General features: G+C 47.2%; 3 protein-coding genes across 3 annotated transcripts; 2 read left to right on the plus strand and 1 right to left on the minus strand.

The window, feature by feature from the left end:
• Positions 1-28: 28 nt before the first annotated feature.
• On the plus strand, positions 29-6,478 carry cch1 (calcium channel protein CCH1; the record flags this gene model as incomplete). The annotated part of the gene is made up of 4 exons (XM_033565620.1): positions 29-1,624; positions 1,675-4,005; positions 4,071-5,498; positions 5,564-6,478. The coding sequence occupies 4 exons, from the start codon at positions 29-31 to the stop codon at positions 6,476-6,478; spliced, it is 6,270 nt and encodes a 2,089-aa protein (XP_033431377.1).
• A 552-nt stretch (positions 6,479-7,030) lies between these two features.
• On the plus strand, positions 7,031-7,573 carry ATNIH1004_000917 (uncharacterized protein; the record flags this gene model as incomplete). The annotated part of the gene is made up of 1 exon (XM_033565621.1): positions 7,031-7,573. One exon carries the CDS (start codon positions 7,031-7,033, stop codon positions 7,571-7,573), a length of 543 nt encoding a protein of 180 aa, XP_033431378.1.
• A 491-nt stretch (positions 7,574-8,064) lies between these two features.
• Positions 8,065-9,843, minus strand: clrD (histone-lysine N-methyltransferase Clr4; the record flags this gene model as incomplete). The annotated part of the gene is made up of 3 exons (XM_033565622.1): positions 8,065-8,513; positions 8,569-9,520; positions 9,787-9,843. 3 exons carry the CDS (start codon positions 9,841-9,843, stop codon positions 8,065-8,067), a joined length of 1,458 nt encoding a protein of 485 aa, XP_033431379.1.
• Positions 9,844-14,461: the final 4,618 nt, after the last annotated feature.

Consider the following 14,461-nt stretch of genomic DNA (forward strand, 5'->3'; position numbering starts at 1 on the left):
TGCGTTTAGTTAGCGAATCGATCCAATAATGGCTTCGAATAGCCATGACCGCCACGAAGACAGCTTCTCCCTCGATCACTCAATTCCCTTACAAGACCTCTCCGGCCCGCCAGACATCTACGGACAAGGTTATGGAGGGAACCGTCGTCCGGGGCGGTCGCTGACTCGAAGAAGCCGATCGGAGACTTATGAGAGAATCGCGGAGGATTCCCCGGTTGACAGCACGCCCGCTGCAGGACATGCGCACTCCCGCCGTCAAGCTTCGGATGCCGATGATGCATTTCCCGGCGATCCAGGGGCCTTCGCTGCTGCAATTTCGTCGGTCGGCCTCAGTTTCAATGGGCCACCGGATCATCCAGCGATGCGCAGTCGCGATGACCTCGATACCGTGCCTTTGGAGAGTTTTGGGCTGCAGGAGCCTGCGAACCTCACCCCCAGTGTTTCGCAAGTTTCGTTCAGCGACACCGCACCATTGACGAATATCAACAACATTCAACCCATAAGCGGAGCATCTCCCGATCGCAGTGAACAGAATGACCGGCGCGGCGCGCAAACGGTCCATTTCCCCGAGAGCCAGCCGGGATCGCGCTTGGGTGACGATCTGCATAATATGGAGACCGGATTCAATGGAAGGCGTCGCGGCGGAAGCAATGCTTCAGACAGAGGCCGCTCGCTGTCACCCTCAGCTTCGGGTTCTGCTCTGCAGCGCGCTAGCTCGATGATGAAGTCCATGTCTCAGCGTGTTGTCAACCTCAGTAACGAACCGGAAGTGGTTGAACAGTCGATTCTGAGGGAAGAATCCCACAAGAGTTCCCGCCTAGAAGAGCCGCCATCACTCCCTTCTCTGCCAGATTATGCTCATGATGGGCCATCAACCCCGCCAGTGGGTGGTGGGGTCTTTAGGGAGAAGTCGGCGTCAAACAAAGTGTGGAGATACCTCAATAATCCGTTGAAGGGAAAGTCGCTTGGGCTCCTAGGCCCCGAAAATGCCCTTCGCGTGTGGCTCTGTGATGTCCTGGTCCATCCATTCACCGAGCCATTCATCCTGGTAGTGATTGTAATTCAAACGATCCTACTGACAATTGAATCGGCAATGTCAGGCTGGCACAAGGCTGGAAACTGGGGCACAAGTGTCATGGATTACCCTTACTTTGCTATATTCGTTATCTATACCCTTGAACTGATTGCCAAGGTTTTAGTGTCAGGTCTTATCCTCAATCCCGCTGAGTATAGTACTATAGATAGGTCGTTAGGGTTTAGAAAGGCAATAGCAGAGAAAGGGAAGACTATCATTGCACCGCATCGGCAACCCTCAACGATAAAGAGAGCCCCAGTTCTCGCGGACCAGCCTCAAGCCTCGATTATACGCACTTTCACTGGCGGATTGAATCAGCTCGAGCAGGCAGTGACAGATGACCCCCTCCAGAAAAGCCGGGTGAGGCTTGCCCATCGAGCTTTCCTACGGCATTCATTCAATCGTCTCGACTTTGTGGCGGTTGTTGCTTTCTGGATAGCCTTTTGTCTGTCTATATTCGGCGTTGAGAGCCGCCAGCAGCTCTTCGTTTTCCGTATGCTTAGCTGCTTGCGTCTTTTGCGTCTCCTTGCCCTGACAAATGGCACATCTGTAAGTTGGTATGGAACGAATTGATTGTCCATTTACTAATTTCAAAATAGATCATCCTTCGAAGTCTTAAGAAGGCAGCCCCTCTGTTTGTCCATGTAGCCTTTCTTGTGGGTTTCTTCTGGCTTCTCTTTGCCATCGTCGGGATCCAGAGCTTCAAATCAAGTTATCGGCGAACTTGTGTCTGGCGTGGTGTTAACGGCGAAGAGGACTTTCCGCTAAATGACCCATCTGGTACTTTCCAGTTATGTGGTGGATACATCGATTCTATCACCGGAAAAAAGAAGGGATGGATGCAGAAGGATGGTACCGAGAACCCAGATACTCCAAAAGGCTACATTTGTCCGAAAGGTTCTGAGTGTGTTGAAGGGGATAATCCTTACGGTGGGACTAAGAGCTTCGATAACATCCTATACTCGCTGGAGCTTGTGTTCGTGATCATGAGCTCGAATACATTTACAGATACTCTATACCACATGACTGACAGTGATTATCTCGTGGCTGCTCTTTTCTTCGCCTTTGGCTTTGTCATTCTGAGTCTATGGATGGTGAACTTGCTGATTGCGGTTATCACCCACTCTTTCCAGGTTATTCGAGAAGAAAGTAAACGGAGTGCATTTGCTATGGAGAAGATCGACACAGTTGAACGGGGGGACCAGTCGTCTCCGAAGCTAAGCACTCTCAAGCGCTTGTATGACAAAACAGAATACTTCTGGATTGCTGTGGTTCTTTTCGGTCTCATAGTGCAGGCGTTGCGGAGCTCGTCCATGTCGAAAAGTCGAGAGAATTTTATCAACACTACGGAAACCGTGGTCACGTTCGTTTTTCTTGTTGAAATAATCTTGCGCTTCGCATCCGACTGGCGCAAATTCCACAAGAAACGTCGCAATTGGGTGGACCTGGGACTGGCTGTCATCACCTGTATAATCCAAGTCCCCGCCATCAGAAACTCCGGGAGGGCGTACTCGGTCCTTACGCTCTTCCAAATCCTTCGGGTGTACCGCGTGGTGCTGGCCTTTTCTGTCACCAGGAATATGATCCAGCTTGTCTTCCGCAACGCCAAAGGTTTACTGAATCTTATTCTATTCGTGCTTCTGATCACATATCTGGCATCGATCTTTGCAACACAGCTCTTCCGCAGCCAACTCCCTGATGACGACAATGTTGAAATCAATTTTGGCAATATCTACAACTCGTTTCTTGGAATGTATCAGATATTGTCTAGTGAGAATTGGACAGATATTCTGTTCAATGCCACAGCCTACACCAATCCTTTTAAAACGGCCTGGATTTCTGCCATTTTCTTGATCTTATGGTTCGTCGTTGCGAACTTCATCACCCTGAATATGTTCATTGCAGTTATTCAAGAGAGTTTCGATGTGTCAGAGGACGAGAAACGAGTCCAGCAAGTCAGAGCATTTCTAGAACAAAAGCATGTTAGTGGTTCTTCTCAGGGAAATTTGTCACTTTCCAAGATTCTCATGATGGGCCGAGACTCGGACCGCTACAAGGATCCGCTCGACTACGGCCCAGCAGCTCTAGAGATGCTGCTGAAAGATGCCGTTGTCCAGGATTTTCTGGACGAACAGGAAGGGGCCGCAGAGAACCGACGAAGCCGGTATATGGAAACAACAGCAGCGGCAGAAACCGCCCAACCAGGCATGTTTTCGCGCATGTGGACAGCTGTCTCGTCATTTTTTATGCGCAGAGAACCAAACCCATTCTATTCCAAACTCAAGTTCTCCCGGGCTTATGAAGAGCTGGATCCAAGGGCAATGGCGCAGGAGGTTGTGTCGGCCGCAGAACAAAGGAAGCGAGCACAGCGAGAGTATCTCATGCGGCATCCGAACTACAATAAGTCTCTGTTCATCTTCGCACCGGATAATCATGTCCGCAGGCTATGTCAGCGCATAGTGGGGCCGGGACGAGGACACCAACGAGTGGAAGGTGTTGATCCGTATAAACCTGTGTGGTATGCGTTTTCTGCCTTCGTCTACGCGGCCATTGTTGCCATGGTTTTACTTGCGTGTATAACGACTCCCATCTATCAACGCCAATATTTCCAAAACAACAGAGACTGGTATACATATACTGACATGGGATTCGCCATCCTGTTCACATGTGAGGCCCTTATCAAAGTCATTGCGGATGGGTTCTTCTGGACGCCGAACGCGTATTTCCGAGGATCTTGGGGATTCATCGATGGCGTTGTGCTCGTTACTCTTTGGATTAACGTGATCAGCTCCCTATATGAGGACTGGGGGATCTCTAGGGCTATTGGGGCATTTAAGGCCCTCAGAGCGCTAAGACTATTGAATGTGAGCGACAGTGCCAAAAATACCTTCCACTCCGTTATCATTGTTGGGGGCTGGAAAGTCATTGCTGTAAGTCCTCTTGCTCATCTCTATCACCACATATGGTGGCGACAAACTGATTCATAGCTTGACAGGCTGCTTCTGTTTCGATGAGCTTCTTGATTCCATTTGCCATATATGGCGTCAACTTGTTCAGTGGGCAGATGGTGAAGTGTAATGACGGTGACTTTTCCGGCAACCTGGACTACTGCGTCGGTGAATACCGCAATAAGATTTATAACTGGGACGTTCTTGCGCCACGAGCCGCTGCTAACCCTTTCTACGACTTTGACAATTTTGGGAATTCTCTCTTCATCTTATTTCAAATTGTCAGCCAGGAGGGTTGGACTGATGTCCAGAAAAGTGCCATGAGCATCACCGCAGTCGGCGAGCAGCCCGAGGACAATGTAGCACCGCAGAACGGGCTTTTCTTCATCGTATTCAACCTGCTAGGAGCTGTCTTCGTCCTGACTTTGTTTGTGTCTGTGTTTATGCGAAACTACACCGAACAGACTGGGGTTGCCTTCCTTACCGCCGAGCAACGATCTTGGTTGGAATTGAGAAAGCTCCTCAGACAGATCTCCCCTTCTAAGCGTACATTCGAAAATACGAGCCGCAAGTGGAAGATGTGGTGCTATCGGATCGCCGTCAAAAAGCACGGTCTATGGTCCCGATTTATCACTACTATCCTGATGCTTCATCTGCTACTGCTTGTTTTAGAATTCAACCCCGAGCCCAAGGTCTGGGATTACATCAGAGAGACGCTTTTCTTTATCTTTGACTTTTTTTACCTTGCCAATGTCGCCATCCGACTTATTGGACTGGGGTGGCACCGATTCATCCGAAGTTCCTGGGACCTCTTCTCGCTCGTTGCCATTCCAGGTGCCTTTGTAACAACGATCCTCAACTTCCTCTTGCGAAAGCAAGCTATCATGGTATTGAACAAGCTCTTTCTTGTTTCGATCACCCTCATGCTCATTCCGCGAAACAACCAACTGGACCAACTGTTCAAGACGGCAGCCGCGAGTTTGACATCCATCGGAAATCTCCTGGCCACCTGGTTTGTCCTGTTCCTGGTCTACGCTATTGCAATGAACCAAACGTTTGGTCTCACGAAATTCGGTGGAGAGGAAAACAACAATGTCAATTTCCGGGACGTTCCACGAGCCCTAATCCTGCTGTTTCGAATGAGCTGTGGGGAAGGGTGGAATGAGCTCATGGAAGACTATGCGACGATGGTGCCACCCATGTGCACGTATGGTAGCGACTTCCTGAACGATGACTGTGGGAGTGCAGCCTGGGCTCGGTCGCTCTTCATTTCCTGGAATATTATTAGCATGTACATATTCGTGGCGTTATTCGTTTCGTTGATCTACGAGAGCTTTTCCTACGTCTACCAGAGAAGCAGCGGACTCTATGCGGTCAGCCGCGAGGACATCCGTCGCTTCAAGCAGGCCTGGGCGACCTATGATCCCGACGGGACTGGATATATTTCCAAGGACCAGTTCCCGCGATTGCTGGGGGTAAGTACATTTCTCTGTTCTTTTCTTTGTTTCAACACCTGACATCAGGACTGACGGTGGAAAAGGAACTGTCGGGCGTGTTCTCGATGCGCATTTACGATGACGAATTTACAATTGGACGGATACTGGAGCAGTGTAGGGTCGACAAACGAGACTCCTTGATAGCACACCGACGAGTAGTAGAAGGGCTGGACCTGGACAAGATGTTCCGGATTCTGCGGCGCATTGATGTCGACAACGTGCGAATGCGACGCCAACGACTCAATACCTTCTACGAGGAGGTGCTGGTCTCCGCGGATCCGGTCCGGGGCATTTCGTTCCATTCCTGCCTCATGATCCTAGCGCACTACAACGTGATCAGCGACAGCAAGAGTCTGCGGTTGGAGGAGTTCCTGCGTCGACGTGCACGACTGCAGAGAGTGGACGAAGCCGTGCGCCGCAACACTGTCATCGGCTTCTTCGACACGCTCTACTGGTCGCGCGAGTTCCAGCGAAAGATGGAGCGGAAGAAGTCAGCCCGTATGAGCTTTGTGCCGCAGTTCTCGGTGCCGGAGATCTTTGTGGACGATGGATCGCATGACGACCAGCCCGGCGAGCGGCGCAGGCAGGAGCCCTTGGAGCGTGGCGGCGAACCGATCCTATCGTCCACTTCGTCGACACATGGAGGAGATCCAGGCCCATCGTCGCGGGGCGGCCATCTGCCGCCCATCGACACCGGCAGTCCGCTTGGTCAGATCTCCGCGACGAGTTCGCCCACAGAATGGTCGAGCATCAGCCCATCGCTTTCCCCGCGGCGGGACCGCGCTAATACGACTTCTTCGTACGGGACGGGACCAGATCTCCATGATGAGATGCAGGAACTGACGGAGCGCCCGCGACAGAACAGCACGGTGAGTGTACGCGACGTGATGCAGTCGTTGGACGAATCCGCCTGGGGCGAGAGTATCCGGCGGAGCTTTACGCAGCGACGATCCGATTGACGGGATCAATAGGCCTTTTTTTTTTTTTTTTTTTTTTGGACGGATTTTTTGTACTGTTGTTGGCGGAGTCCACTAGAATCTTTGGGAATTGCATAGCGGTGGCGTGTGGCGACAGACATCTAATTATGTATGATGGACATAGTATGTAGATAGTACTGAACGAATGAATAATTATTTCAAGGAATGAGTTGGCATCCAGCAAAGCAAGGTATTCATGTCCAAGGGATGGCCCGATGCGGCGAGAAGGAAGTCGACTAGTTGAACATCCCTCGCGGTGAGCGTAGGGTCGAAAGATCGGAAACGGCGACAATGGATGCATCGATAGTTCACCGATCGCCGCGTTCGTCGGGATCAATCTATCTTCTTGATTCTATTTATCTGTCTCTTTCTTTTCCTCCTTCTTACGCAGTATATTCCACGATGGGTGTCTCATGAATTAATTCATCCTGATTCAAATCTACTCCGAGAATCTCTATCCACAATACTCTATCATCAGCCGTATCGATCAAAGTATCAATCAAAATTATCAAACTATCAGATCAAAATACCAAAATGCGTCCCTCCCTCACTCACCTACACACCTCATTCAACCCTTCCGACCGAATTCCCGATCCCACACCACCACCAACGACCACTACCCCAACCTCATCATCATCTCCACTTCGCCGCTTCTACCGCGGTCGACGTCCCATCTCCGACGCCCGATCCGACCGCACCACCACAACTGGAACTGCAACCACCGAAAGTCCCCGCAGCCACAGCCAAAGTCCACTCCGACTGAGTATGTCGTCCATGTTCTTCCGTCCGGCAGTTCTGCTGCGCCAGAGACCCTCCAAGGTCGATCTAGCGCTCAGTGCCGAGCAAACTCGCGCCGATAAAGACGCTATCGAACGACAGGGTCTACAGCTCATGGAACCAAGGCCTGTGGATCCTGTCGCGGTGCTGTTGGATGTTGTCGCTCTAGGTCATGAATCTGAACCTGAACTGGAATCCTTGGGGGATCGGACAAGTCGTCTCTCGCAGGCTTCGTCGAGGTGGTCGCAGCCGAGATTTGTTATGGGGGGGATATTTGAGGTTATGGAGGGGAGGGCATAGCCGTTTTCTTTCTTTATTCTTTATTATTTATTTATTAGTATTTTGGGGTTATTTTTTTGTTTATGGGTGATTTTGGCTTTGCTTTATTTCGGAGTACATTACTAGCGACCTGGGTGGACTTCTGATTCTCGTTCTGATCTATAGTGATTGGTTGGAGTTGGTTGTGATAAAGAGGTTGATCTTTGGTATCTTCTCGTGGTGTATGTGGAATGCTCTGATGAATTATATCCTATATCTATGGTGATCGAACTGGTTGGACTGGTTGAAGATAAGACAGGTCTATTGCCTTCATTAAAATAGAATAACACGGAATGGTACTAGACAAGTCCTTAAAATTTCATAATGCTGTTCAGGGAATACATCATCATATCACAGCTCGGGTATTTCAACAAGATAAAAAAAGGAAATCAACGCATCCAACAAGATTGATCGCCAACCATGCAACGTAAAGCAGATAAGGTGACTTCATAGACAGTACAACCTAAGTATATCTACTTGGTCCCCTTGCGTTGGTTCGGCCACAACTGACCGCGACAATTCTCCTCCCCACAGAGACAACGCACCGCGCCGGGTTCGATCTTCGCCCCCCGTTCCGCATCCGGGTTATAATCAAAGGTCAGCTCCGTCATGGGCGGGATCTCCTTGAGCGAGAAGAACGCCAGGTCGTAGAGATGGAGATCCGTCGCGCCGTCGTACGACATTGGAACCATCCGACAGTTGGGGTTGCACGAATGGTTCATGAACCGCGTTGCTGACCCGAAATTCCGTCCGTCCACGACGTGGATTGCTTCCTCGAACCAGTCCAGGTCAAACAGGTACGAACTTCCGCATTGTGACGTGCACACTTCCTCGCGCGTATCCGCCACCTTTTTCGTGATCACTTCCCCCAGGTACCGGTCGATGAACTGCCCTGCGCGGATGCGATCAGGAGAGCGGAGCCCTATCTTCCATTAATCATTCATTCATTCTATATCACCTAGAGAGAGGAGAGATACCAAAGCCGCGATTGCCGGTATTAAAAATCTCCAACCGAATGGTTCGACCGGCCTGCACGACACGATTCCAGCAATTCTCCTTGCAGTTGCACTTTTCTCCACATTCAAAGATCATGTGCTTAGGAAAGTCCGGTCTCAACAGCATGAACCGCGCATCATCGGCGGCCGGGCCGTACGGGATGATGCGTCTCTCAGAGGGACCATCCGGTTCGAGACAGGAACAGCGATCGGGATCACAAAACGATTCACAGCTGCATCCACCCTTGAAGTCCTCCGGGACGGACTGGACGCCCTTCCGCAGCTTATAGCTATTGATGAACTCGAAGTTGCTCGCGAATTGGGCCAGGAGGGTCTCATCCCCAGGAGCAAAAGTCACCTTGGGTCCCTGGATGGCAGACAACTTACGCTGCAAGGCGCAACGCAACTGCTCGCCGACGTTCGGACGCACCGTGAGCACCGGACCGGGGGCACCGATCTGGAAGGGGATCTCGGCGCGTTTGACCTTCTTCTTCGCCACCGGGTAGGCACCTTTGAGGGCGCGTTTCTCGTACGCATCAGTCGGGTAGTACTCCTCGGACAGGCCGGTAGGTTTGGAAGAGATAGTAGCGATGGTCCAGTCCGCAGAGGCGATTTCTTTCTTCAGTTGGAGGGATGGAGACGGGATCACGACGCTGACCGCCTTGAGTTGCTCCTGGGCCCCCGGGCTGGGGCTGGGAGTGGACGGCTGGAAGGCTGAGAACAGTCGCCGTTCGGAAAAGGGCCGGTCATGGCGCGCGCGGCTAGACGGCCTGTCAAAAGACTCGGTGGACCAATCCGAGATGCTCGACTCCTCTTGCTTTCTTTTCAGCGGTAAAATGCTGCGGTCGGTGAGTTTGGAGAAGAAAGAGGGTGTAGTGATGAGATTGTTGTTGTAGATGTCGATGTTGTTGTTGACAGTACCATTGATAATGGGCTGTATAGATTATATCAGCTGATGTCACAAGACCAAGAGAAAGGAGACGCCAAAACAGCAGGGTAGATTATAGAACATAGAAATAAATAAAGTGCAGAAATCTTTGTATAAAAAGAGATCTAGGCTGGGGAAGATAGCTTTGCTGAGCACAGCAGTTTTTAGACATTAAGACATTAGAATATGTCCCAAAACAAATAATAAAGCGAAGAATAAAATATTTAAAACTCCCAGAAGTAGCCTCCTTTTGTGGAATTCACCTCACTTACCTTAATCTGATTCTGTGTGTCAGAATCTGAGTCCTGGGTGAGATCAATCACTGTCATTGATGCTGTAGACAGGAGAGTTTTAGACCACAAGAAACCTAGGATAGGGAGCAGTTTAAACCTCAGGGGTTTGCAGCTTTTAAGGATCAAACAAAAAGAATAGGAATCTGGAGATAAAGAGAAGTTACATGGGCACTAGAGGCTGGGACAGGCGGATGGGCTATTCCTTTTTAGGAGGAGTAGTCGCTTAGTCATAGGCTTTATATTCACTAGATTATATGGCAAGTGAATATAAAAAATTATTTCCTAAAGATTAAAAAAGGCCTATTTATAAAGGCGAATTATGTCACGATCTGGTTGTCTCTACGCGCTAGTCTAGAGGCAAGACCATTCGACCATAAAAGATACAAAGACAACTGATTGAAAGATCAGTTGCTTCTAGCACCCTATATAGAATATTATTTTATATGACCTGTCAAGTTGCCCGCCTTCCAACAGTGGAAAAAACCTTGTAATTGACAGCATTTATTTTGCTCGAAATCCTCCCGCTTTTCCACATAAATCTGCAGAAATCTGCCATCTGGGCCAAAAAGGTTAGAACCCCGCACATCTGAATTTAAATTTATCAATTAGCTAGTCCTGTCAATTCAAATGCGCTGATTCTGTTCCCTTTGTCATAATTTAATTAAATGCGTTAGTAGAGGCAGGAGAGCTGCTGAAATTTTTTTTAAGGTTTCCTTTGTTGGCAGGATATTACGCGTTGACTAAGCATTGAGGATCAGGTGACAGAATCTGCCAGCAAATAGGATTGTGGGTTAGTCTAGGCGGTAAGTAGACATAATTGCATCAGCACAGACTGCAAGTGCAGCCTTTCAGCACGGATTACTTATGATTCATGAAGTTGAAAATGAATTAAAATTTTTAAAAAATAGATATTAATCTGACTATTTAATTTATATAAAATTGACTCTAAGTCATATATAAAACCCCCACCTTCCTAATTTAGTAATATTGGAGCTAAAATTATGCTGTGGATTTTTACTCCGGTAGGCGGTGCGGGTTCTACATTATGAAAGATTGTGTAACAAACTGTTATACAAAGTATTTTAATTCTGTTATATTATATTTATTGTTTTAACCCTGTTTTAAATATATATATAGACGCGTAGGCTAATTAAATATTTAAAACATTATATTTCCAATATATGGTTACATATTTCGAATTTTACAAGCACTGTTACTGTAATTTATTGAAATATTACACTGATGCACTTGGATGTTCAGGTGCCAATTTATTAACAGCTTTGTGTTAGCCGAAATATGCTAATAGAGATATCTGCAGGGATCGGAGCCATAACAGCTCAAGTTCGAAGGCTTTTAGTGGAGCTATCTCAGCCGACACGTGACCTAAGGCTGTATAAATACCCTTGGTCAGCAATCAGCTTTGTAAGTTACATATGTTCTACCTATATTATTGAGCCAAGACGTGACATGTCACAGGTTAAACCCAGTCTGGTGCTCAGACTAAGGCCTTCACTACTATATAGGGCGTTAGATACAACTGATCGAAGATCAGTCGTCTTGCACCTTTTTATATGGTCAAGTGTCAAGTTGTTTTATCTCTCCTAGCGAAGAGACAACCAAACTATCACACAACACCGCTGTATATCTTGTACCTCCTATTATATTGACTTTTCCACTGGTGCCAGGACCGTATCTTAACAGTGGTCGACATAGTGTAGTGGAGGAACTAGAGGGATTGGCACGCGACAGTTATATGGTAATTATTATCTCAGGTCCTCGTTCAAAGAGGTAATAGACAATCAACAACCTTCTTGAGACCATGGAGCGCAGTTGAGCAAAGGGAATGTTGTCTTCTCTCCTACCAGGAACTCGCGGGCTCAGGGCCCACAACTTTCAAACTGTTTAAGAGTGTCTCCTTGACCTACTCCATTGGAGTCCTACCATTTCCCTCTCATTCAATAGTTGGCCGCACACATGACTAGGGCGACCCACAGCAGACATCACAGTATACCTGTGGATTCGACAAACCCTCAGGCTAAAGTCAAAAATACGAGGCCCTATAGGCTATAATAGCTTTAGAAGATAGTAGATCCACACCATGATATACATTTATTAAGGTATGAAATAAAACTACTCTGAGTATAGCGGGAAGAATATCAAACTGCGACCCCTAGCCAGTTGACAACTGCCCGAATGTGGTAGTGGGCCAATGGCCGCATGCTCGGGTGAACAAGTTGCAGGCCCTTAGAGTATCTTCTGCGGCGCCCATGCCCTCCGGGCTCCCTTTGGGTCCTAGGGTCTGATATGCTGTACAGCCTGTGGTTAGGGTGTTAATTATACTAAATCTCCCCTACTGGATAGTGGAATCAGGTAGGACTAGGAAGGTTATGGCATTATATTTCACGGCTCTTATAGCTAATGAAGAAAAATCAAATATTGATTTCTCCTTGCTACTGGCTAAGAAAACTATACTTGGTCTATTTATACTTCCTATTAGAAGGTAAGTATACCATTGTCAGTTGTCACAGTGCTGGCCCACCTTCTTGTACGTTTTAACCATGAGTGTTGAAGCCCGTTTGACCTCTCAGGCCTATTCTACTGGCCATTGACTTTATGGGCCCTCAATGATCCACAACACGTGACTATCCTTTCTTATCTGTTACCTGTGTGAAGGTTTGGTTGTTTCGTTGTTAGTCTGGAGGTAAACCATTCGACCATAAAAGGTACAAGACAACTGATCTTTCGAGTCACATCTAGTGCCTTATATAGTAGCGAAAGCCTATAAGCGTCTTTCACATTAATATAAGCTACATTAATTAGCTATATCTACATGTTAGTATAAATATAGTTATCAACTACTCCCGCAGAATATATATCTTTAGCTTCTACTAATTCAAGGACTATAAGAGGCTGATACCAGATAGTGATTAGATACTTAACGTAATTCCCGGTCGAGTCGGCCACCGCGGCCGAGCCGGCCACCCACGCGTTTTCTACGCGCTTTAATCCTAATTACAATTCAAATCACCACCATGCCACCAAAATCATGTGCAAAGTCTCAAAAATATGTTGAGCAAAAGGGGAGGATCTTATTAGTAATATCAGCTATTAAAAATGGGACTATATTATCTATTCGTGAAGCTGCGCAAGTTTATAATATACCTAGGACTACCCTCCAAGACCGGCTTCGTGGTATTTAAAACCGCAATGAAAAGCGCGCCAATGGATATAAATTAACCCAAAACGAAGAGAAATCGCTTATACAGTGGATATTATCTATGGACCGACATGGTGCTTCTCCCCGACCATGTCACATACAAGATATGGCCAATATTTTTTTTAAGAAGCGTGGTTTAACTAACATTTAATTTGTTAGCAAGAACTGGGTCCACAGCTTTATCCAACGCTATAATAAGATAAAAACAACTTATTCCCGCCGATATAACTACCAACGGGCTAAATGTGAGGATCCCAAGATTATCAAAGAGTGGTTTGACCGTGTACAAATAACTATTATGCAGCATGGGATTGCTCTTAAGGATATTTATAACTTTGATAAAACTGGCTTTGCAATGGGCTTAGTTGCAACTGCTAAAGTAGTAACTAGAGCAGATATATATAGTAAATGTTAGTTTGTACAGCCTGGAAACCGGGAATAGGTTACTTTAATTAAGTGCGTGAATTCTACAGGATGGGGCTCTACCACCCTGTATAATTTTTAAGGGAAAGGTCCATATTAAGGGCTGGTATAAAGGTAAAGCTCTACCACCTGACTGGAGAATTAAAGTTAGTGATAATGGTTGGACTACTAATAAGATTGGACTACGCTGGCTTAAGAAGCTTTTTATTCCTGCTATAACTGGTCGCACAACTGGGAAATATCGCCTGCTTGTTTTAGATGGCCATGGAAGCCATCTAACTCCTTAATTTAATTAGATATGTGCAGAGAATAATATTATACTAATCTGCATGCTAGCACACTCTTTAAATCTCTTACAACCTCTTGATGTTACATGCTTTTCACCACTCAAGCGGGCCTACGGGCGCTTGATTGAAAATAAGGCACAGCTTGGCTATAATTATATTAATAAATTTGACTTTCCTGAGGCATATCCACAGGCCCGCACGGAGGCATTTAAGCCAGATACTATTAAAAATAGCTTCGCAGCAACTGGCCTGGTTCCATTTAATCCAGAGAGGGTGCTTGAGCAGCTTAGTATGCAGCTTAAAATACCTACACCACTAGGCAGTCGGTTAACCTGTTCTGCACCTAAAACACCTTATAATTTCAAGCAGCTGGAAAAGCAAGTATTTATATTAAAAAAGATACTTAGGGCACGCACACAGAGCCCACCTTCTCCTGCAGAAGAGCGATTAGACAAGATTGCAAAGGGATTTGAAATGGCTTTGAATGAGACTATTCTTCTTGCTAAAGAAAACCAGGATCATCGAGCTGCAAATAAGAAAGAGGTTAAACAAAAAAAGCGATCTAAGCGTCAAAAAAAAAAAAAAAAAAAAAGAAGGCTCTTCTATCCAGGAAGCTCAGCAGAGTATTGAGAGTAGGAATCAGGTCCAGGAAGTGCACGACACTATACCAGAGGATCCAGCTTATTCTACAGCTTAACCACGCACACGGGCGCCACCACGTTGCAGT

Source organism: Aspergillus tanneri (assembly GCF_003426965.1).
Source record: "Aspergillus tanneri strain NIH1004 chromosome Unknown AapTan_2_pilon_pilon_pilon, whole genome shotgun sequence".
Classification (NCBI taxonomy): domain Eukaryota; kingdom Fungi; phylum Ascomycota; class Eurotiomycetes; order Eurotiales; family Aspergillaceae; genus Aspergillus; species Aspergillus tanneri.